The sequence below is a fragment of the Mustela putorius genome, unplaced genomic scaffold (genome assembly GCF_011764305.1).
Source record: "Mustela putorius furo isolate JIRA1106 unplaced genomic scaffold, ASM1176430v1.1 tig00003845_pilon_pilon_pilon, whole genome shotgun sequence".
NCBI classification, from domain to species: Eukaryota; Metazoa; Chordata; class Mammalia; order Carnivora; family Mustelidae; genus Mustela; species Mustela putorius.
In genome coordinates, this window is record NW_025421998.1 from 35,885,459 (window position 1) to 35,910,037 (window position 24,579).

Below are 24,579 nucleotides of genomic sequence, written 5' to 3' on the forward strand. Positions count from 1 at the left end.
CATGAGCCTCTCAATGGCAAGTTCCCATTCAGGCCTCTACCACACTTCACTTACTTTATCAAAGCCAAACGTGAATACCACGTAGTCATCACAGGCTTTTCCCAGTGAGTTCACCCAACTATCAACCTTCAGAAATACGTAGGGCTCCAGGGTGTTTTTCCCTTTTTGTTGTTGTTGTTGTTAGCAAATGGTATTTAAAAGAATTTGAAAAATTGTTATGTGATCAATGTAATAAGCACATCACATTAGCCCATCCTGGGTTCTTTTCTAACAAATATGTTCATGAAAATACTAAACAAAAAGATGTGACCTCTATCATACCAAGTCAGAGACCACGGAACATTCCGGTTTTATCCAAGTACTGCTCACCTCCTGTAATTTATGTCCTGAGTGGGCACCAGAGTATCCTGAACTTAAGTGGGTAACAGGTAAACAGTGCCCCAGAAAACGTGGTAGAGGACAGGCTGTTGAGGAAGACTCCTTACCCTAAAAGATCTTATAGGAGGTCTTTTCTTGATTTCTGTTTTGTATTTATTTCATGTTAAGATTTTCTTGCATATTTATGATTATTTTACAGTATGCCATGTTCTGACACTTGTAAGACTATGTCAGTACTAATATCTACATTTTTTAAGAACATTTTACAAAATATTTTGGTACCGTAATACAAAGAATTAGCTGTAGACGGTGCTCATTCGTGAGCGAGTCATGTTTTTTTTTTCTTTTTACCTGTAAACACTCCCTAAACTATTGAAATAACCATAAGAAAATGTGTACTGCATGTTTCTGGGTGTAGAGTAAGCTTCTTGGCTAATTCATTTTTGTTGTTCCCCAAAGGCTGACACAAAACTCTCTGTAAATATTCAATAAATATTTGTACCAATATACTCAGAAAAACTCTTACTACAACAAAAAATTCTATGTAAGAATCCGACTGTGTTCCCAATAGGTTGTTCATAAAAGCGATATTCTCTTGATCTAGTTATCTAGTTATTGAGACTGCCCATAAATAAGTCTATATAACAAAATATTTTCTGTTTTCTGAGTCCTTACCAAATTCAATTAACCAGAACCCCAACTAACCAGAACCTCCTCCTTAGCAGATGTTTATCCTGCATACCAACTCTTTTTTTTTTTTTTTTAAGATTTTATTTATTTGTCAGGGAGAGCAAGCACAAGCAGGGGGAGAAGCAGACTCCCCACTGAGCAGGGAGCCTGATGTAGGGCTCAGTCTCAGGACCCTGGGATCATGACCTGAGCCAAAGGCAGATGCTTAACTGCTGACTGAGCTACCCAGGCGCCCCTATATACCAACTCTTTAAAAAAGAAATCAATCACAAGAACAAAAGTACAAGTTTTTACTAAAAATAATTTTGTATCATTTCCATATAAGGCCTAAAACTATACATCTGATGGTTTTATAGTGCTTTTACCATGATTATTCATGTTTTAAATAATGGCCTTACCAGATCACAGTCAAATTACTTAAAAACTCTTACATTTGATAAGGAAGAAAAGCAGATTAGCATAGTATAGTTCAGAAAATTTTTAAAAGTTAAAGATGAAGACAAAAGAGATCTTTTGATTAGCCTTTAAGTTAGGAAAATGTTCAATTAACCACTGACATCTACATTAATTGCCTAAAGTATTTCATAATTTACTATGAAAGCATCAATATACCATTAAACACTAACCTTAGATAACCAGACCCCCTTGCCTCCACCTCTACCAGCAAACTTGGTCCCTATATGATCAGTGGGGGTATTACCCCTAAAGGCTGAAGAAAATTAAGAGACTCCGGGAGAATTTCCTGTTCAATACAGAATGAGTGATATTTCCTTTCTCAGGAGATGGATGAAAAACTTAGAAATACTTTTAACAGTTCATTTTATCAAAACCTTCTGATAACCAGCATTACTTCCCCCTCTTGCCCTCCTAAAAAAAATTGTGAAGTAATTACATCTGAAGAAAGGCTGTCAATGTGTCTTATTTACTGAGTACCTATGTGTAAAAATCATCGTGTAGTGACTGTCAGGATACAAAGATGAATGAATATGGACATAAATAATCACAATTAAAGGTAGAAAATAGGGGGCACCTGAGTGGCTCAGTGGGTTAAAGCCTTTGCCTTCGGCTTGGGTCATGATCCCAGGGTCCTGGGATCGATCCCCGCATCGGGATCTCTGCTCCTCTGGGAGCCTGCTTCCTCCTCTCTCTCTCTGCCTGCCTCTCTGCCTACTTGTGATTTCTCTCTCTCTGTCAAATACATAAAATCTTTAAAAAAAAAAAAAAAAAAAGGTAGAAAATAGGACCAAAAGGGGGAGATGTGTAGAACAAGCACTGTTAAGACCAATGAGATTACATACAGCTGTGAAAGTTGATCAAAAACTATCTGGGGTGAGCCTGGTAGTTCAGCAGATTTACTGGTGTGTGGGGGGGAGCAAAGAAATGATTATGAGGAGGAGGATGAATGACATAGGTAAGAAATCGTGAACCACACAGAGTCTAACTTGGCAAGTAACAGAGTCCATGAGAAGGGGCTCTGCTCTGTGGGATGAACATAGGGTTTCAGACAAACTCACAGAGGAAAGCACTGAAGCCACACTGGAAAGAAAGTGAGAGGAACGAGGGAGGCAGGGAGAGAGGAGAAGAGGAGGAAGCAGGAAAAGTAGGAATACCTACTTTTTTTTTTAAGATTTTATTCATTGAGAGAGAGAGAGAGAGCCGGCAAGGGGCGCGGCTGGGGGTGGTGAGGAGCAGACTAATCTCAAGTGGTTTCCACGCTGAGCGCAGGGCTTGATCTCATGACCCTGATATCATGACCTGAGCGGAAATCAAGAATCAGACACTTAACCAACTGAGCCACCCAGGCACTCCAGGAATTCCTACATTTAAAGGGCCTTTAAGTCCCTAAAACTGCTCAGAAAGAGACGAGTGAGTGCACACTACTGAGCATCACATTCTTTCATGAAAGGCAGATGGGAATAAATCCTTTATCAATGTAAAATCAAAGGAACAAATCATTCAGCATCAAGTTCTGAATGTGTCAGCATCTGAAAACACCACCTTGCTATCACTAGAAGTCAAGTATTTCCATTAAAATATTTCCACATAAAGTATTTCCAGCTATTACCTCTTATCTAAAATGATGCTGAATTTTAGAAACCATTTCTAAACAAGGACTGGTGAGGTTAGGAGCCGGTTTCATTAAGTCACCTAATAGATATAAATGAAAAGGTCATCTTGAAGACCCGCCCACCCACCACACTCACTGATCGAAGAGATATACTGAGAAGTTCCATTAAGCAGGACGGAAGTATGACCAATAAAACTTCCTAAGTAGGTTTTCCCGCTATAGGGAAAGGATTGAAGGAAGGGTTGAAGGAAGAAAGGACTTCTGGATGATCTCTAAGGAGTCTTAAGTCATTCCTGCATCCCAAGGGTTTAGGACCGTACCTGGCACTGAGGCTTCCTCTAAGTGTTTCATGAGTGAGAAAAAAAAAAATGGAGAATGAAGGGTCTAAGAACCAGTATTTCAGATTTACACAGTATACCTTATGTTCTGGAGTCATTATACAATTACAATATGCAACATGCTCAAGGCGAAGTTTCAAATTACGTCCCTCAGAGTCTGTGATCAGAAAAAGACTGAGCTGTATTTATGACACTATACCTTCTAAGATTAGGGCCAGATAATGTACATAGAGATACTTTTCAAAAATTTTAATATGTATGAACACTACAAAGGTTTTTTCACTCAGCTCTATAATTAATGAGCTAGAATATATCTCATTCTTTGAACATCTCACTTAGCTGGTACATTTTAATTATCTACAGAGTTCCAAAAGCTCTAATTCTCGCAATATATATTTTTTTAAAGTAAGCTCTACACCCTGAGACCCTGAGATCAAGAGTCACATGCTCCACTGACCGAACCAGCTAGGCACCCCCTGGCAATTTTCATAGGAAAGAAATACGACCGAGTAACAGACTATAATAATGTGACTATTTAATCAAGCAGAGAGACGATTCTTGGTACCTTTATGGTTTCAGTGGGCACACCAGGCTCCGGGACTTTATCCAAGTAAGTGGTCAAGTCTTGATCGACGTGTTCAAACACTAATGTCAGTTTGGTTTCTCTGTCTGTTCGTGACACTGTGCATACATCAAACAACCTAAAAGAAGAAAAGAAAGAGATATTAAGTCAGTAACAATAGGCAAAGAAGTAATTTGTACATCTTACATATATCCTGTAATTCGATCATACAATACGAAAAAAAAAAAAAAAAACGGCAGTGTTGATCACTATGATATGTAAGGGTACCTAATGGGATCTGATACTCTAAAAGTAATCTGAGATTCAGGAGAAAAGTACTTGGTTAAGGGATGACAAAATCCATAGCAGCAAAGAGAAAACAACATGACTGGAGCATAGGAATGTTTGCCTGGAGAGTTTCCTTAGTTAAGACCTTACTTACGTACAACTTGCCAATGGAGATAGCTTAAAAAACTGCAGCCTAGGAAAAATAGGGTTCTTTTTTGCACACAGTTCAAGAATTATTAAAGGGGCAGATTAAGCATTCTTCGGAGATGCTGGGCTCTGAGATGAAGATTTTTCTGGAATTTAAGGTGTCACTATCAGGCCTATGAAAATGAGGATGATGAAATACAGAGAAATTTGGATTATTTCTAAGAGAGACTTCTCATTCTGGTGAATCAAATCATTTCCCTGGAAAGCGCATAAATACTTGGTTTAAAAAATTCCAAATAGCATGCTAATGAAAACTGAAATTATAACATTTTCTGTGGGTGAGAGGCGGTATTTGAAAATGCATTAACAAACTAAATTACCCTTAAATAATAAAGACTGATTAACAGACTTTATAATTAAGTTTGGATGGGCGAATCTAATGTCTTCCATACAATTCCACGACTAAGTCAAAACTGAAGTATTTAAAAGCAAAGCCGTCAGTAGTCGAGAGCATTTTCAAGCCCAAGGACAAATTCTTCTTTACTTTGAACCACAGACAGTACACTATCCAGCACATGAGACGCTCACCATGTTTGAATAATTAAACAAACCACCCGTAAACAAGCTGTAAGTAAATTTGACAAGAATGTAATATAAATACTAAGGCTAATAAAATGCTATTCTTAGTCTTTTCTTTCATTTTTAAAAACCGAATAAACACTCTTTCTCTTCAAAGAAACTAACCATAAATGTGCACATAACCTGCCACTAGAATGCAGGGTTGACTCTCAATTATGTACTTTGTATATTACCTCTGTTGAATTCTTCATGCCAAGCTGGTTCACCATGTCACCCCACTGCATTTCTGGGCTAAATGGGGCCCCACAACATTTGGTACTTCTCTGTGAATTTAAATTAAACTGTAAAATAAACTAAAGAACACTATCATTAAGTCTGGTGGGATGAACACCACAACCGACCACACACACTTCACAGCCAGATCCATGCTACTCTTTAATGACGGGCAGTTGGGAAGAGTTCTACGACTCCACTAAAATCAATCAAGATCAACTGAATTTCTTCTCACTTTTATTTACTTCTAAATATTCTGATTTTGGCTGCCTTCAGCTCAGGTCATGATCCCAGGGTTCTGGGATCGAATCCTACATTGGGCTCCTTGCTCAGTGGGGAGGCTGCTTCTTCCTCTCCCTCTGCCTGCCGCTCCCTTGTTTGTGCTCTCTCTTTCTCTCTGACAAATAAATACATAAAATCTTAAAAAAAAAAAAACTCTGATTTCTAAGTTTTTGTTTTTGTTTTAGATATTTATTTGAGAGAGCACAAGCTGCGTGGAGGGGCGGGGAATGAGAGAGGCAGATTCCCTGTTGAGCTAGGAGCCCGACGCAGGGCTGGTTCCCAGTACCCCCAGGACTATGACCTGAACCAAAGGCAGCTGCTTAGCCAACTGAGCCACCCAGGTGCCCTCATTTCTAAGTTTTAAAGATTTCATTTTAATATTTATTTGAGAGGGAGAGAGCAAGTGTGCACATAGGCCTGGGAGCAGGGGGAGAGGGACAGGGGGAAATAGAGGGAGAGAGACTCTTAAGCAGAGTCAAGCCTAACTGGGGTGGATCCCAGGACTGGAAGATGATGACCTGAACTAAAACCAAGAGTTGGCTGCCCAACTGACTGACTCATCCAGGTGCTTGATTTCTAAGTTTTATTTAAAAAAAAAATAATAAAAAAAATAAATAAAAAAATTTTTTTTTTTTTTTTAAAGACTTTATGTGGGCAGAGGGAGAAGCAGACTGCCTGGTGATCAGAGAGCCCGATGTGGGGACTGATCCCAGGACCCTGCATTCATGACCTGAGTGAAAGGCAGATGCTTAACAGACTGAGCCACCCAAGCACCCTTATTTCCAAGTTTTATTCATCTACTTCTAAACTTGATTTTTTTTGAAATCCCAGAGTCTTCTGATGTCACTAATGTGACTTATTCTGGAAAACTATTCTGATAAAGCAAAAACTCTACTAAATTTATTGACGATAATGCCATTAATCATGTGAGTGCCATACTGTGATAGTGATGACTGAAGTCACGGATGAATTCGCCATTTGGGAAGTTTATCAAAATAACTCCATCAGTTTGGTAAAGTGAGGCAACTACCATTTATTCATGGCTCCTTTGAACCATCTTCTTTCCATTGTAAAGCCACATACTTTGCGAGCTTCACCTTTTTCCTTCCTTTTGCAGAAGAAAAAGCAGTTCCACAATCACCAAGCTTCTTTCTATAGGTTACTTCTATTTTTGTAAATGAGATAAAACCACAATGAATCAAAAATGACATGTACTAAATTCAAACACAAACGCGGAACTGCAGCACTACAGTAGTGCTTCTTAAATGTTACTTTTAAAATGTTTCCACTATAATTAATGTATTTCCTTCATGAAAAAAATATTGTTTTTTACCACTGCCTCAGGGCAACACTGATTTTAGCAACTCCAGTTATTCCTGCAGTTACAGTTTTGAATAGATGACATTTCAGTAATTTCCAGAAGAAAAGAAAAAGTTGAATGGGGACATAACTGGAATATAAAATAATCATAAAACGCTGCTGAACCAAAAGGTCGCCTGCTTCCAAACCGTTGTTGTTACCTAACTGCCGTGGCAGCAGCCTCTGTTGCTTCATTTTACTGTTTGTGTGACACAATTCAAGAATAACATCTAACCCACCCAAGTTACTTTCCTCAAAGTTGTATTATTCTCTTCAAAATATGAAGACTCACTGATGGTACCTAAGGCCACTGGACTCCACACATGAGACAGGCAGAGGTGAGCTCATGGAAGCCACTGCCCACTGCTCTCGATTATAAGCTATGGAGAAAAGGCACTAATTTTAACGGGCAATTTTTTTTAAAGATTTTATTATTTGAGAGAGTGAACAAGAGAGAGTGCATACAGGAGCACAGGGAGGGGTGACAGAAAGGGAAAACTCCCTCCTAGCAGGGAGCCCGATGCGGGGCTCTATCCCAGAACCCTGGAATCATGACCTGAGCTGAAGGCAGATGCTTAACTGACTGAGCCACCCAGGTGCCCCTCACCGGCAATTTTTAAAATGTGGAATGTTGGGGCACCTGGGTGGCTCAGGTGCCCCTCACCGGCAATTTTTAAAATGTGGAATGTTGGGGCACCTGGGTGGCTCAGTAGGTTAAGCCTCTGCCTTCAGCTCAGGTCATGATCCCAGGGACCTGGGATCGAGACCCGCATTGGGCTCTCTGCTCAGCAGGGAGCCTGCTTCTCCTCATCTCTCTCTCTGTCTGTCTCTCTGACTATTTGTGATCTCTCTCTCTCTGTCAAATAAATAAATAAAATCTAATTATTTTTTAATCTAAAAAATAAAAAAAAATAAAATGTGGAATGTTGGGGCATGTCACTCACTGCATAGGTAATTTAGGTCTCTTCTATGTCTCCACTAAAGTACTATCGAATTATCTAGGAATCAAATTTAAATGAAATATCCTAAAGATAGCTCACATGATGGGTATAAACTAAATGATCTTACTAAATTTATTCCTTGCTCCTCAATAAAGTACAGTGACTCCAGATACATATTCCACAGGAGCAATGATTTCTTTTCTTCTGCCGGTGCAGAAATGTAATTTGTACTTCCCAAAAGTACCTTTCTCCATTTTTTTGTGAAGAGAGCTTCCTTTTGTTTGCCTTTGTCTTATTTTGATATAATTCACAGGTTTATAAACTTTTCCAGTGACTTTACTTCAGCATTTACTTCATCAGGTAACATTTGAGAGGGTATTTTTATTTTACAGGTTAACTATTTTAAATTCACTGCTAACTAAGTTAATAGTAGTAGACAGTTTTCTCGTAAAGAGTGATTCTACATACACTGAATAGATGCCTGGTAGCTCTCATCAACAGGCTGTAGCTCCTGTCCTTTCCCTATATTTGAGAACCACATACTACTTTATTGCCCATGCCTCAGGTACCAGGCCACAAAGGGATTATTGGAAGGAAAAGGAATATGGGATCAAATTGGTCATTTCTTCCCACCCCTTCCAAAAGGCACAGACATTTCAATGGCGAAGTTTTCAAGTGTTCTTAACTAGAATGAAACATGAGTTTTAGGGGAATTACTGATTTAGTTGAAGGGAGAAAGCAACAAGTAACACAGTATTTTGGGAAAGTGTAACAATTTTGTGAAGACTATGTTTCAGTTCATGTTGCTCTAAGCTTTGCCAGTTTTTAAATGAAATTTTTAAATGGCAAGGGAATGGGCTTAAACTTGGGAAGTAAAATACAGGTCAGTCCATTATCTACATATTCTTCATCTTGGCCACGATGTCTTTCAAGCTTTCACCAGAATCTTCCACAGTTACCTGAGGCATAGAACCTTCTTACTTTTTGGGAATTGTATATGGCAAGGTCAATCCTTCAGGTAAGTCAGGAACTGGGCCTGAAAGAATTGAGCAATTCGTCTTCTGAAACCTCAGATACCAACTCAATACCTCAACCCTTGTCTTCACCTATTATCTCTTCCTCTTGTTGAACAACCTTCTGTTCTTGTAGTCTTCCTGTTGCTTCCTGCAATTTCTGTCAATACACTAAGGATTTGGCTTCACGGACCCAGAAGGGAAAAGAATCATTCACTGCATTATATCCAAGGTAAAAACTCACAGTACCAAACTTTTAACAGAAACTTTTAACACATTTTGCACCAAGATCCCAGCAACCATGCCGACAGTGGCGGGAAGACTGGCTGCACAGCACCATCTCATTTGAAGGTCTTTTCATTGGTATTTACAGCAATTTGGTGGAGCCCATGCCAAACAAGCAGATTCTCCAAGAATTATGAGCTGTATATGCCCTGAAGCTGCATTTTCACTGACCCCAGACTCCAGCCACGTTTGCCCAAGATCACCACAAGCCATGTTTATTGTCATCCAAGCTTCCAAACCGTCCGCACAGCTAAAAACTGGGTCAAGGGGTTTTCCCTCTTCTCATCTGCCATTACTTATTCTTACCCATGCAATGCTGAAAGTCTTCTACTAGAGTTATACTGTAGTTGTGTACTTCCTAAAGAACACCAGGGTTAATGTTCCTCAAAGCATATACTGCTGCTTGAACTTCACTTAATCCTGCTTGATTGGAAGGACAGGTTGGAAGAAAGGTCTATTCATACTGGCCAGCTCCTCCTTGTCGTGGCCAAAGAGTAGCAACGTAGTGAGGCCACCTCAGCAGTCACACCACTCCGCCAACACCTACTATTGCTACAGCAAGGGTACAGATTTCCTCCCTGCAGTCCATTTCAATTCCCATTTGGCTCAGCGCCATCAGGAACCCTGTAGGGGTTGGAGTCCACCACCTCTGGGCCCAGCTTATTGATGATAAGGCCGCCCACAGCCCACCGACTTCTCTCCCAGGTGGGTTCCCACTCCAGCTCCTGGGTCCACTGCTGCGACCACTTGCTCCCCAGACTCAGCCATGGCTGGGAACCTGGCCACGGCTCTCCCAGCGCTGAACCCTGGGAAAGTGCTCCCAGGTCTCTGCCGCTCCTGCGGGCCTCCCACCCTACTGCCTCCGGGGCCCCACAGCCACCGCTCCCCCCAGAACAAATCCTGAGCCTCCTTCCTCTATCAGGTCTTGAGAGACGGGCCACAGCAGGGCCAGAGTCATCAGTGTCTGGAGCCGGTGGCCCTGCAGGGTTGCCTTTCCAGCTGGTTAGGATGCTGGTATGAATTTCATTAGGAAAATGCAGCGTACTACTTTCTCCTTAGAAATCCCCAAGTGACATCAAGGGAAGGAGAGGTCCTGGGAGGACCCGTAGGACACCTGTCTTTTTTGGCTCCAGTGCTGATGGTTAACCCCTTACAGAGCCACGACTCCACCGAAAACATTTTGGGAAATACCGCTCTACACTAATGTACAAAATCCAGTCTGACATGTTTAGTGAATACTATCACTGTTAAAAAAAAAAAAAGTTATATTATATATAGATATATATATTATATATATTTATATTATATATAGTTTACACTATATAATGTGTATGATGAAATGCATTCTGAGTCAACGATTATAAATACAGGTATCCCCCAAGTCTTTGAAAGTGCACGCCACTACCCTTTTACTTTTTTACCAAAGTCCTACATTAGTACACCTGTTCTCGCTAACTGAAGAAATCTCAGAGGGTTTTTCCTTTTAGGAAAAAAGGAGAAAATTGAAAACAGCACTCAATACGTGAGCCTTTACAGAGGCAGCGCGCACCGCAAACAGTGAACAGGGGATACCCTCAGACTCCTTCTACACAAGGATACTCAGCCTCAGGGCATCAAGTCGCATTAGCTTGGAGGCTCTCTCGGAGCATCTGTGCTTTATCTTGATTTATTTTGTGCACCCGTTAGCAAGATGTGTCTTAAGGTATCAGAAAACCTTAAGAGAGGTTCTGGGAACACTCAAAAGACTTTCCATACAAATTAATGGTAATTGATTCTTCACTTTACACCATTTCAGCCTACAAAAGCTTTCACAGGAACATTCTACTTTCAAATAGCAGGAAAGGCCTGTATTCATCTGAGGAATTTTAGAACATAATATTTATGGTGCTTTATTGTCTACAATGACTCCCTCTGGAATTATCCCAAATCAAATAAATAACAGTCAATGTGGTGGGCAATAAAGAGGACATAGATATTTAAATAAGACTCACATAAAGCAACTGAGCTAAAGCAAGAACTGAAATCCCTGGTATTTGGCAGGAGGTTAACAATCTGTAATATATTTATATAAAATCAATGAGGAATGTGGCCAGGCTGCCTAGAACCCCTACACTTGCAGAACAAAGAGCCAGACAGGTCTGAACATCTGAACAGAAAGACTGGAAAGTAACTTTAACTATGATTCCTTGTGTTGACCAACATCTTGAGACTTTCTGAAAACTTTTTTTTTTTTTTTTGCTATTCAGTAAATTGACAAAAATACCATTTCAGTGATTATATGATTGCAGTTCCATAAGCAAAATACATTCGCACTGTGTTGAATGTGAACAAAATATCTCAGATGACTTTCAGAGGAAATCAAAACCACCATTCGATATGCAACCATGAGAGCTTAGCTTTCTGTAATCCAAGGAAATGTTCAGAAGTGAAAAGTGGTTCTCAGCATTCACTAAGTCTCCAAACCCAGCTGAGCTATGAAAAACGCAATCCAAAAAAGTCAGCTAGGTCATTACCGTCTCACAATTAAGCCAGCCAAGCCCCTAACTCTCCCATAAAGTTGAGTTCTCTCCCTGTCTCTATAGTCCTGACCCCTTATAGCCCTCAGCTTTCCAGCTGTCCTAGTGATGTCATTATCTCATAACAAAATATCTCCATGAATTAGCTCTGCATCCTACCCATTGTAATTCTTAATGACTGCTTCCTGTTCATATTTTCCATTTAACTTGCTGTTCTGGATCTTTGTGGCATAGGCAAGCTGCCTTCATCTAATGGACGGGATTACATCCAATAGGTTTGGGATTTCCAAAGATTACAATTTACAGAGGTCTCCCAAACAACATGCTTTGTAAACACAAGACCTGCCTTTCTGCTGTGGTTATAATAAAAGGGAAATCTGCATTATTTGCTGTGATTAAACTTTGACCTGTCACAGGAAGTTCTATGAGGATTTTTTTCCTGTCACCTTTTTTTTCATAGTCTTGAATGTTTGGACATCAAATAGTTCAAGAGCTGAGAGATGTCTGGCACAGCTGCCTAAGGGCGCTAAACAAAATTTTATTTGAACTACAGCCAGTCTTTGGAATTGAGAAGAATTCTTTTTTATCTTTCTCTATAGTCCATGGAGCACATTCTGTGCCTATAGCTTGCACGCACTCAAGGTTACGTTCACGCATCCTGCTTGCCCTATGCAACTGGATATTGGCCAGGGTGTTCTCTACTTGCTCATTAAATGGGCTGTGTGTGCACTTGTTTTAAACCAACACTGAATGGTGTTAACTCCAGAGGTATTTGCCACCAACAATAATGAAAATGCTCCTAGAAGGAACCAGCCATTTCCACAGCGTCCATAAACCTTTATGAGTACCTACCACGTGCAGGTGTAGTACTGTACATTTTAGAGATTCCAAAAGATCTATGATGGGTACGGTCTTTAAGATCTTTACCATCTAGCTGGGGGAGAGGGGAAAGAAGACTGATACATAAAACCATAAGTAATGGTGTATGGCTGTGTATCAGTTCCAAACAAAATCTATAAACGTAACATGAAACATCAAAGTAAATTCATTCTGCATTCTAATATTCAGTAGACATCTGTGATGTCTGCCTTTCCGACACCTATTCCCTCTTCTGTAAACCATATCCTCATTTGTTTTTGACGAACCCTTCCTGACTTAGTTAATACGGTTGTGGGGACAAGAGTGTGTCATGGCATTTAACCTCCCCTGTAGAGAGTGAGTGATATGGGCTGATTCAGGGATGGACAGGATCATGTGAATCAGTCCCAGGATTTTTACTAAAACTTCTGGGAGAGTAGAGCTCTCTTTATTCTGGGATTACCAAACTGGCAACATCTAAGCCTGCAGCTGCCGATGGCTGTCTTTGCCACCACTTTAGTGAGCATACCATGGACTGCAGCCAACAGGGCAGACAGCCAGCGAGGAGAAATGATAGGCAAGAGATTCTGGAGAACAGTGGTTAAGCACCGGCCCCACTTGTGCCGATACAACCCGGGATTTATTCATTATGTTAGCTAGTAACATCACTTTCACACTTACCCACTTTTGAGTTGCGCTTCTCTTACTTACAAAAAAAAAAAAATAGTCCTAAAACATTTATACGTATCTTGAAGTGATTAAAATTATTTTGAAACATCAATATCTGACCTCAAATATGTCTTACATATTAGACAAAATGAATTAAGGACAAGCATATAAACAGCAGTGGTTTCCTCTAGGTGACTGAACTAGTCCTGACTGGCTGGGACAATTCCCCTTATATTGTCCCTCTAGGCACATGTCCACTGACAGCTCCAAAGAAGACGAATTCATCTCTCCTAAGGATTCCTATTTGAGGTTTCTGGTCTGACTGCAGAAGCTTTTTGTGGAGAAAAAGCAGAGAAAGGCAGAAGACAACATACGGATGAGTTCACAGCATATTAGGAATATATAACCTAGAGCAGGAAAGGACTCAGTGGGGTAAGAGGAAGTGAGGAGGCAAGAAGTAGTATTTAAAAACAACATAAAGTTTTAATTTAAAGTTTAATTTAAAGGCTGCATCCCGGGCGCCTGGGTGGCTCAGTGGGTTAAGCCACTGCCTTTGGCTCAGGTCATGATCTCAGGGTCCTGGGATCAAGCCCCGAATTGGGCTCTCTGCTCAGCAGGGAGCCTGCTTCCCTCTCTCTCTCTGCCTGCCTCTCGGTCTACTTGTGATTTCTCTCTGTCAAATAAATAAATAAAATCTTAAATAAAATAAAATAAAGGCTGCATCTCAATGAGCTATGGTCTCTTAGAACCCTGATTTACGCAACCTCACTACCTACTGCTGAAAAGGGGACATGCCCAGGGAAGGTGACCCTTGGGCAATGCAGAGCTTAGGGGGGCTGACCTCCCCGTAGTCAAAAATCCACGTGTAACTTTTTTTTTATTTTATTTTTAGATTTTATTTATTTATTTGACAGACAGATCACAAGTAGGCAGAGAGGCAGGCAGAGAGAGAGGGGGAAGCAGGCTCCCTGCTGAGCAGAGAGCCCAATGGGGGCTTGATCCCAGGAACCTGAGACCTTGACCTGGGGTAAAGGCAGAGGCTTAATTCACTGAGCCACCCAGGCGCCCCATTTCATGTGTAACTTTTGATTCCCCCAAAACTCAACTTCTAATAGTCTACTGCTGACTGGATGCCTTACTGAGAACACAGTGGAGTAACACATATTATGTGTGTTATATGTATTACATACTGAATTTTTTTAAGTAAAGTAAGCTGGCGTTCGCTTCCGCAGCACATATACTAAAATCGGCCCCCATGCAAGGATGACAGGCAAATCTATGAAATGGTCCATATTTAAAAAAAAAAAAAAAAAAAAGATAGCAAAGAAAATGTTATTAGGAAAATGATAAGGAAGAGGAAATACATTTACTGTACTGTATTTACAGGGAAAAATTACTGTATTTACAGGGAAAAATCTGCATATATGTGGGTGAAAGCATTCAAACCTATGTTAATCCAAGGGTCAAGTGAAATGTCAGATCGTTAACTCCAAAGCAGGGAAATCTCTGGTCATGCTGCTAATTTCAAGGCTACCATCATCTTATGAGGGAATGCAAAGTCAGCATCTCTGATTTACTAAATCACTCGGTTCTTTATAGCCTTAAAGAGTGTGTTCACTGGCGAGGATGCGGAGAAAGGGGAACCCTCCTACACTGTTGGTGGGAATGCAAGCTGGTGCAGCCACTCTGGAAAACAGCATGGAGGTTCCTCAAAAAGTTGAAAATAGAACTGCCCTATGACCCAGCAATTGCACTATTGGGTATTTACCCTAAAGATACAAATGTAGTGATCCAAAGGGGCACATGCACCCGAATGTTTATAGCAGCAATGTCCACAATAGCCAAACTATGGAAAGAACCTAGATGTCCATCAACAGATGAATGGATCAATAAGATGTGGTATATATACATAATGGAATACTATGCAGCCATCAAAAGAAATGAAATCTTGCCATTTGCAACAACGTGGATGGAACTAGAGCGTATCATGCTTAGCGAAATAAGTCAAGCAGAGAAAGACAACTATCATATGATCTCCCTGATATGAGGAAGTGGTGATACAACATGGAGGCTTAAGTGGGTAGAAGAAGAATAAATGAAACAAGATGGGATTGGGAGGGAGACAAACCATAAGTGACTCTTAATCTCACAAAACAAACTGAGGGTTGCCGGAGGCAGGGGGTTTGGGAGAAGGGGGTGGGATTATGGACATTGGGGAGGGTATGTGATTTGGTGAGTGCTGTGAAGTGTGTAAACCTGGTGATTCACAGACCTGTACCCCTGGGGATAAAAATATATGTTTATCAAAAATAAAAAATTAAAAAAAAAAAAAAGAGTGTGTTCATAAGAAAGTTTCGTGATTCATCTTCTTCTAGTTCATCTTCAGAGTTTCTACTAATCTGAGTTTCTACTAATTCAGAGTTTCTACTAATTTGGTTCTGGTGAACCAAAAAATGTTTTACAAGTTCAATAGGAATCCCCCAAATTGGGCAAGCTCACAAAATACAGGCTCGCATGACAGTAAATATTTAAAACAGAGCAAACAGTAAAACTCCTATATATGGAAACACACTGCTACCATATGACGGCAGATGACAGGACAAAACTGGTATACTATTAGTGAGGCCCCAAATAAGCTCTGTGGAAGTCCTAATGGGCATATAGGGGGGCCTGCAGACGACTCTGCTCATTTTCAAGATGAATTCCTGAAATGGACATTAAGCAACAGAATCCAAACTTCTTCCCTAATCCTACAGCAAGCACCAAAGGCACTCTTCCGTTATCTAACAGTTCTTTGAACTGCTAAGGCATTTTGTCTGAATGAAAGGCAGAGAGAAGAATGAGGTAGTAGCATCACTCTGTTAGGCTAACTATGCTATTATAGGAAAAAGGGAACACTACTTCAGAGCTCAAACAAATGAGGAAATCATAAAAACATATTTGTTCTCTTACAGGGCAAAGAATGGTGGCAGAGGCAAAATAGTCAACACGTGTATTCTAAGTCACCATGCAAATCACTATCCACACGAAGTCAAGAGACAGAAAACACAGGCAGCCAGATGATGCTGAGCTGATTATTTTTGCGGAGTCCAGTACCAACAAAAAATAGTTCCGTACGTTCAAAAAGAACATAAAGTTGACTCTACCAAAAAGAAGAAACCTACAAATTGAAAAAATCAGGAACTTCTCCATAGGGATTAGAATAGACATCATTGATCACCCCCACAACAGCGCAGGAATGAGCTACTAACTACTATTACCTGTTGGGTTCTACACTGAGACTCAGTCGCCTTATTTCCACAACAGTCAGCTTCCATTTGCCTCTTGACAAACATAGATATGTTGGTTAAAACAAAGGCATGACAAAAGTGAAAGGATTAAGAGACGCCCAAACGTGTAGCATTTGGTGAGAAATGGGGTTCAGGGGCCCTAAGTCCTAAACCTTCCTGGCAGGTCAGAGGTTGCAGATTAGCAAACTAAAGACAGCCTTTAACTGGAAAAGCTTCTTCACACTTTGGTTTACCCTGTTCTTTTAATTCTCCACGGCACCTGGGACAGCAGGTGTTCAAGAAATGTTTACTAAATGAATTAAACTTCTCAGAAAACTGTAACTCAGGGAGAAGTCAGCAGTGAAGTAAAACAGAGGATCTTTGGAGATGTCCACAGGAAAGAAAGCATGGCATCCTGAGTAAGCCAAATCCTGTCACTGAGGTGAAGCGAGGACATACACTCATAAATTGCATTTATTAACTAACACTGATAGTTTGCTCCCTATCTACTCGCTACTACTACATTATTTGGACTTTTTCAGTCCTCACAACAATTCTATGAAATGGTGCCCACTTTACAAATAAAGAAACAGACGTACATAAACAAATGTTCACCACAGCCTCATTCATAATAGCGAAAAACGTAGAAACCACCCACGTGTCCATCAATGGGTGCATGGATAACGAGAAAGCGGTATATCCATGTAACAGAGTATCATTTGACAATAAAAAGGAATGAAGGGACGCCTGGGTGGCTCAGTTGGTTAAGCAGCTGCCTTCGGCTCAGGTCATGGTCCCAGTGTCCTGGGATCGAGTCCCACATCGGGCTCCTTGCTCCGCAGGGAGCCTGCTTCTCCCTCTGACTCTGCCTTCCACTCTGTCTGCCTATGCTCGCTCTCGCTCGCTCTCTCTCTGACAAATAAATAAATAAAATCTTTAAAAAAAAAAAAAGGAATGAAGTACAGATACATGGTACGGCATGGATAAATCTTGAAAAGATTACACTAAGTGAAAAGAGCTGGTGACAGAAGGCCATATATTGCATGATTTCTTTTATATGAAAGGTCCGGAGTAGGCAGGTCCATGGAGACTGAAAGTGGGTTGGTGGTTGCCTAGGCCTGAAGGTGCTGGGGCAGGGAGAGGAACAGAAAATAACCACAAATGGGTACCAGGGTATTTTCAGGGTGATAAAATGGTCTAAAATTAGATCATGGTGATGGCTGGACAACTCAGTAAATGGACCAAAAACCACTGAATTGTTTATACAGATAAATTTGATGTAGGTAGTAAAGTGTATCTTAATAAAGCTGTTGAGAAACAAAAGGAGGAAAGAAACAGCCAGAATGAGGTTCAGTACGTTGCCTAAAGCATAGGACCGTAAGTGGTGGAGACAGGATCTGAAGTCAGGCTGTCTGGTTCCAGAGTGGGATTTCCTAACCACTGTGCAATCCTGCCTCTGCAGCACTTGGGTCAGAGACCTCTCTATGGCACAGGAGGCACACTGGCTGATGGGAGCTGGCTTCATGCCAACCCCCCAGAGGCCTCTGGTAAACCTGGACATAGTAGTATATGCTTTTCATGCTGGACTGAAAACAATACATGTTCAGAAAATTCACAGGAAAAATAAAGTGGAAGACTATTGATCCCCCAGGCCCTCTTACATCCTTCCCTTAACTAGTTAGAAAAATGACCCACTTCAGTTCCCCCAACAGAGCCAGAAAAAGATATTCTGATCTCAAAAATACAAGAGTTAAATGATCTTTTTGAAAGTAAAGTCAACAGCTCTGGCTTGAGTCAGAGAGAGTGCTGGATTCTGGAAAACTTTCAACATTCAGTTCTGTCTCCATTTCTGACCTGTAAAAGCCCCGTTCTCCAGCTTTGGGCCTCTCTTGAGGAAAAACGACGAATCAGCCCAAACTAGGCAGCTGTCTGTGCTGAAGGCTGTCTGCTGGGTCTTAGAAGAAAGCTAACCAAACTTTACCAACACCATAAGCCAAAAATCTTTCATAATCACATCCTTATGAGGTGAGTAAATTTATCCCAGCACTAAGTCACGCAGGTACTTTTAGGATTAGGTTCTTATCTAATAAAACCACCACCAAAGTGAGTTCCTTTTAAGGAAACATAAAGGACTGTAAACATATGAGAAAATGTTAAACTATAGTAATAACTTAATGAAACATAAATGAAAACATCAGCAATACACTATTTAAGTTCCTCAAACTGGGTAAGGAATTTTTAATGATAAAATGGCATAGCATCTGGAAGGGTTTGTGAAATGGATCCACATCACTGTGGGAGTACAAATTGGCAAAAACAACACAAAAAACCACAACCAACCAACCAACCAAACAAAAACCTTTCTGGAGAGTAATCTAGGAAGATAGATGGATATGTAAATAGATACCTATAGATCATATGGCCTTTAAAAAAGTGATTCAGATTCATATTTACTGAACATGGAAAGGTGTTCATAATATATTAAAAGAAAATGAGGGTTTCAGAAGAATATGTACAGCTTGATTCTGCATGTATGTATACACAATGGTTGAAAGATGAATCAAGATGCTAACAGTGGTTATCTCTGGGTGATGAGCTTACTGAGCTGTGTTTCCTGTTATTTATCCAGATTTTCTACAATCAGAGTGTATCAATTGTAAATAATAAAAAAGAATCATCATTTTAAAAACAAGAATTATAAAAGCTTCTTTTCTCATTTAAGTTTTCTTTCTCCCATCACTCACATACTTTTCTTCAACCTGCTCCTCTGAGTTACTGACAAAATCCTGCTCCTCAATCCTGAAATGGCAAGTTTTTAAAATTAAATTATGTTAACAACGTTAAGTTCTTAAATTCGTTCTAGGAGAAAAAAATACTATGGATGTATTACTGCCTCAGTGAAGGGATGAGATTTTAATCTTTCTCCAATATGTAGCAACTCCATAAAAGAGCTTGTAGGAAAAATAAAACTATTTTCTGATCCCTGGCTAAATGTTAGAGCAAAAGTAACAGAATTATCATGATATAAAAGAGAAACAATGACAGCCCATAAATTCTTTAAATTACTCTAATGTTTATCATAGAAGCCAGAGAAAAGTCCTACATGAGAGAATTATGGAATTTTGAAAGTATGGGGAACTTCACAGACTATCCGGCTCCATACAATTGTTTTACAGAGAAAGAAGCACAGGCTAAGAGAATGCAGATGGGCAAAGCAACAGAAGGAGTAAGAAACCTGGGTCTCATGACTAAGATAAGAATTCAGCGCCCTTTCTAACAGAACAAGGTATAAGCAACCAAAATAACAAAAGCATGTTTTTTCTTAAAAAAAAAAAAAAAATCCATTATAAAAATTAACACCTAACATCTTACATTCTATTTTATTTTTCTTAAGATTTTATTTATTTATTAGAGAGAGCGAGCATGCACATGTGCACACAGGCAGAGGAAAAGGGGGGAGAATCCTCAAACAGACACCCCAGTGAGCACATACGGAGCTGATGTGGAGCTCGATCCCAGGACTCTGAGATCATGCATGACCTGAGCTGAAATCAAGAGCTGGCCCCCCCAACCGACTAAACCAGGCCCCTCTAACATATTACATTCTAAAATTAGATCTCTTAAAGCCAAATTTCCAAAAACTACTGTGCTAAGAACTGAAAAAAAGAGGCACCTGTGGGCTCAGTCAGTGAAGTATATTCCCTTGGCTTAGGTCGTTATCCCAGAGTCCTGGGATTGAGCCCCTTATCGGACACCCTCCTCATTGGGCAGCCTGCTTCTCCTTCTACCTCTGCCTGCCGCTCTGGCTACTTGTACTCTCTCTCTGTCAAATAAATAAATAAAGTCTTTAAAAAAAAAAAAAAACGGGAAAAAGTCTATAAAGGACACCATCAGGAAACTATATTAAAAGGTAAGAAAACAGAACATAGTTGGAAAAGTTAAAAGAACTGACAACTCTATCAACTGCCAAACTTAGGCATCTGAAATTAGGTTGTTTTGTTCAGATGTAAGAATGTGTAATATTAAGTTATGATTTAGTATGCTTACATATAAATTTTATTTTAAAATTTTAATTTTAAAGTTTTAAAAGTTTAATCTTTGTTCTAGGAATATTTCATCTAGTAAGGTAAATATTTCATGTTGAGAGCAGTTAAAAACTAAAGAAGAATTTGTACATGTAGCTCCAACTACATGTTCCCTAAGGAACAATATTTCTTTTGCAAAGACATAGGAACAACTCATATTTAGACTCTGTAAGGGAATTACCCACATTAAGTGAGAATTTTTCATACCTGATTCTTACCCACTGTAAGCCCTCAAACAATTTTTAGTATATGTGCTGCCGAAGCGAGCACAGCCCTCAAACAATTTTTAAAAATCAAAGTTTTTAATGGGATTCTCTGTAGCATGCATTGAACATTTTCTTGGCTTTTTAAGCACAATATACTGATTGTGTTCTACCGATGGATCATTTGTAGTCATTACTGTTATTATGAAGTACAATCATTTATTTAATTTGCTACATTATTATGATCCTTTGAGTGCTTTCTAGGCACATTAATGTGAGGCCAGGAGAGCCACACTGAGAGACATTATACATCAAGCTGCCAAAAAGCAAAAAAAAAAAAAGAATGTGGAAACAGCAAGGATAAGCTACTCACCACCTACAAAGGAAATTCAGTACATTGTTTACGAGCCAACACCTCATCAGAACCACGGAAGATAGGGGCCTGGGTGGCTCAGTTTGTTAAGGGTCTGCCTTTGGCTCAGGTCATGATCCCAGAGTTCTGGAATGGAGCTCTGCATCAGGATCCTTACTCTACCAGATGTTCCCTCTGCCCACCCTTTCCCTGCTTGTACTTTCTGGCTTGCCCCAATGCACCACCCCTGCCCTGGTCAAATAAATTAAAAAAAAAAAAGAACCATGGAAGACAGAGGGCAGTGGATGACACATTTAAAGGCTGAGAGAAAAAGCTGTTAACCAAGCATTCTATATCCAGACAAACTATCCCTCAAAAATGAGGTGAAATTAAGACATGCTCAGATGAACAAAAACTGAGGGAGTCTGTTGCCAGTAGATTTCCCTCAAAGAAATGTTATAGGGAGTCCCTCAGATTGAAATGAAAGGACAGGAGAGTAACTCAAAGCTGCATGAAGAAAGAAAGAACAATGGCAAAGGTAACTAGCTACATAGGTAAAAATTTTAAAAACCAGTATTATTGTAGTTTCTTTTTGGAACTATTTTTTTCCCTAATATGATTAAAAAGACAAACGCATATGACAATAAGTATTAATCTATGGTCGTACAATGTATAAAGATGGAACGTGTGACAATAATAGCATAAAAGGGGGTAGATGGAGCTGTATAGGAAAAATGGTTTCCATACACTATACAAGCTAAGTTTGTGTTATTTAAAACTAAATTGTTTTGGTTTAAGATATTAACTATAATCTCCAATGTAATCACTAAGAAAACTTGTTTTGAAACTATCCAGGTCCTGAGAAATATTTTCATGAATCTTTTCTCTATCATTTATGAGCCCCTAGAGTGAGCCTAGGACCATACCTGAGACTTTTCACATGCAAACTCATTGAATTCCTTTAATATCCCAATGAAGTGGTTATTATTACTTTCATCTGATAGATGGAAACTGTAAGACACTTAACCTGGATTTCAATTAAAACCTTCACATGCTTCTTTCTCCTTGATCTGGACCTCCAGTATCTAGAAGCTCATGGTCCCATTCTTTTCCCACCCAGTGCACCACCACCTCTGCGACATAGCCAACAGCAAATGATAATTATCTCCCCTGTGGCCAAGACTTTATATAGTACCTACAGGTTGCAGAATCCCCAGCCTCTCTCTCCAAAACAGTTCTTTCCACAAATGCCACAGTCCGTCAGTCACCTCTTGGACAACTTGAACCAATATTCTCAACATCAATTTCATAGTGTCTAGAACAGAACTTACTCCTGTTGGTGAACCACACCACCAACCAACCAATTTTCTAAGCCCAGAAACCTTCAAGTAATCCTAGGTTCTTCCATGACCTCATACATCTAACCAAGCACCAATTCCACCACCTAAATGTTTCTCTATCCACTGCTACTTCCTGAGTTCAGGTACCCATCACTCTTGCCTAAACCTCCATAGAAGGCCTTTATCCCGTTCGCTGCCTTGTGGAGACTTCTGTACTCAGCCCCTCACTCTGGTCCATAAACCTTCCACATTGTACACCCAATTGTAAGACCAAACAAATGCTTTTGGCCAACAAATGTTTACTTAGTATTTGTTATTTTCTAGCATTGTACGGGGTGTGCTAGGGATAGAAAGATGAAAGGAAGAAAGACATTTTCTTAAGCTGTTCAGAGTCTAGTGGGCAGGCAGACATGAAAAGATGAATTATCAACTAATGTGGAAATGCTGAGGTAGAGAGATATACAAGGTATTTTAAGAGTAATAAAGAGCACCTAACTCAGACTTGCAGGAAAGAGTTCACAGAGGAAGTGACAACTGAACCTACCCAGGAGTTGCCCAAGAAAAGTGGTAAAGAAAGGGCAGGAGACAGTGTGAACAGAGGATAGCAAGAAGTCCCACTAGAGAAAAACCTTGCATGCCATAAGGAACTTTCATCCTGTGGAAAACAGATTACCTGCTTCTGATTTTTTAAACGGCTCATTCTGATGGGCATGGGTAAGAGGGGAACAGTGGCAGGAAGACCAGTCAGGAGACTGTTGCAGTTGTACAGAGAAAATAAAGAGGGCCTGTCCTAAGGAATTGGCAGCAAGGACGGAGAGGAGAGTGCAGATTCCAGAAATATTTAGGAGGTTGAGTTGGCAGGACTTGCTAAGTGTCTGAATGTGGCGGGGGTGGAGGGATGAGGAAGGAGGAGAAGCCAAGGATGACTCATAGGCTTTTGACTTTGGGGACTTGGTGCCACCCCATGAGATACAGCACTGTTCCCAGACCTTTGGTTTTCAGGGAACTGTAAAATTTCCAACAAATTTTGGGCTCTGACAGAATGTTGTCAACTGAAGACATAAATGTACCCTACCATCTACTACCAACATCATTTCATTAGAAAAAGCACATTTTAACACCCAAAATGTAAACAGATTTAGCTTTCTGAAAAATTCACCACAGGGCCCTTATTTTTCTAATTTCATCACAGATGAAAGGAAATTGGTACCAGGCCTCAGACCCAAACTGGGAAGCCCTGAGAGGGAGATAAAGCAGAAGTCCGTTCAGCAGTAAGATGATGAGTTAAAGGCATTAGAATATAGAGTCCCTGCCCTCAATAACTCACTAGCCCTAAAGAGATGTCTATCTCCTGTACATTAAGGGTTACAAAAGAGTTCAGGAGTTATGGAAGCCCTGCAGAAGAGGCACTCCTATGCCGCTAGAGAGGGGTGTAGCTGGGGCACAGGATCTCAAAGGATGATCTGGAATTTGCCAGATAAACAAGGAAAGTTTGGCATGGTCTGAGCAGAAGGAACAGCATGTCCAAAGGTAGGTAGGTATGCAGGAAAATTCATATTTGGGGAATTGTGGATAGTTTGGCATGACATGGTGATTATCTTGGAAAATGGCAAGAGAAGAGCTGGAAAAGTACACAGAAGTGAAATTACAAAGGGGTTGGTAATCCAGGCTAGAAGTCTGGAAATTATCTTAGGAGCACTGGGGAAGAACCAAAGGATGTTACTTACAGTGGGCAATGCCATGGCCACATTTACCACTTGGAAATACACTCTGACTGTAGAGCAGAAGTTGGACGGTAGGGGATAAAACTGGAGGCGAGGAAAACAAGTTGGAAGTGTCTGCAGAAGCCCAAGTTAAGAAATACAGACAGATTAAAGCAAGAGAAGCAGTAAAGAGAGAGAGACCAATACCACGAACAAATATTCACTGAGCTCCTACTCTCTTCTTGGGGTATCAATGTCAGTGAGACAAGATCCCTGCTCCCTTGGAGCTTATTTTCTATTGTTGCTAACAAAAAGAGAATCACACTTTACATAAATGTTTTGTATAATTAAAATATTTCACCAACTATCAGATGCTTTCAC

The 24,579-nt window shown here is 40.2% G+C and overlaps 1 protein-coding gene and 1 pseudogene across 5 annotated transcripts in view; both read right to left on the reverse strand.

Annotated features, from left to right (window-relative positions):
* CDK6 (cyclin dependent kinase 6) overlaps nucleotides 1-24,579 on the reverse strand; it is a 241,466-nt gene that overhangs the window by 170,055 nt on the left and 46,832 nt on the right. For all 5 annotated transcript variants that reach the window (XM_004776429.3, XM_013047832.2, XM_004776430.3 and 2 more), the window contains exon 3: nucleotides 4,040-4,175. In XM_004776429.3, the coding sequence (XP_004776486.2) occupies nucleotides 4,040-4,175 (136 nt within the window). The remainder of the gene's footprint in view (nucleotides 1-4,039; nucleotides 4,176-24,579) is intronic.
* LOC106004096 lies at nucleotides 7,874-10,434 on the reverse strand (annotated as a pseudogene).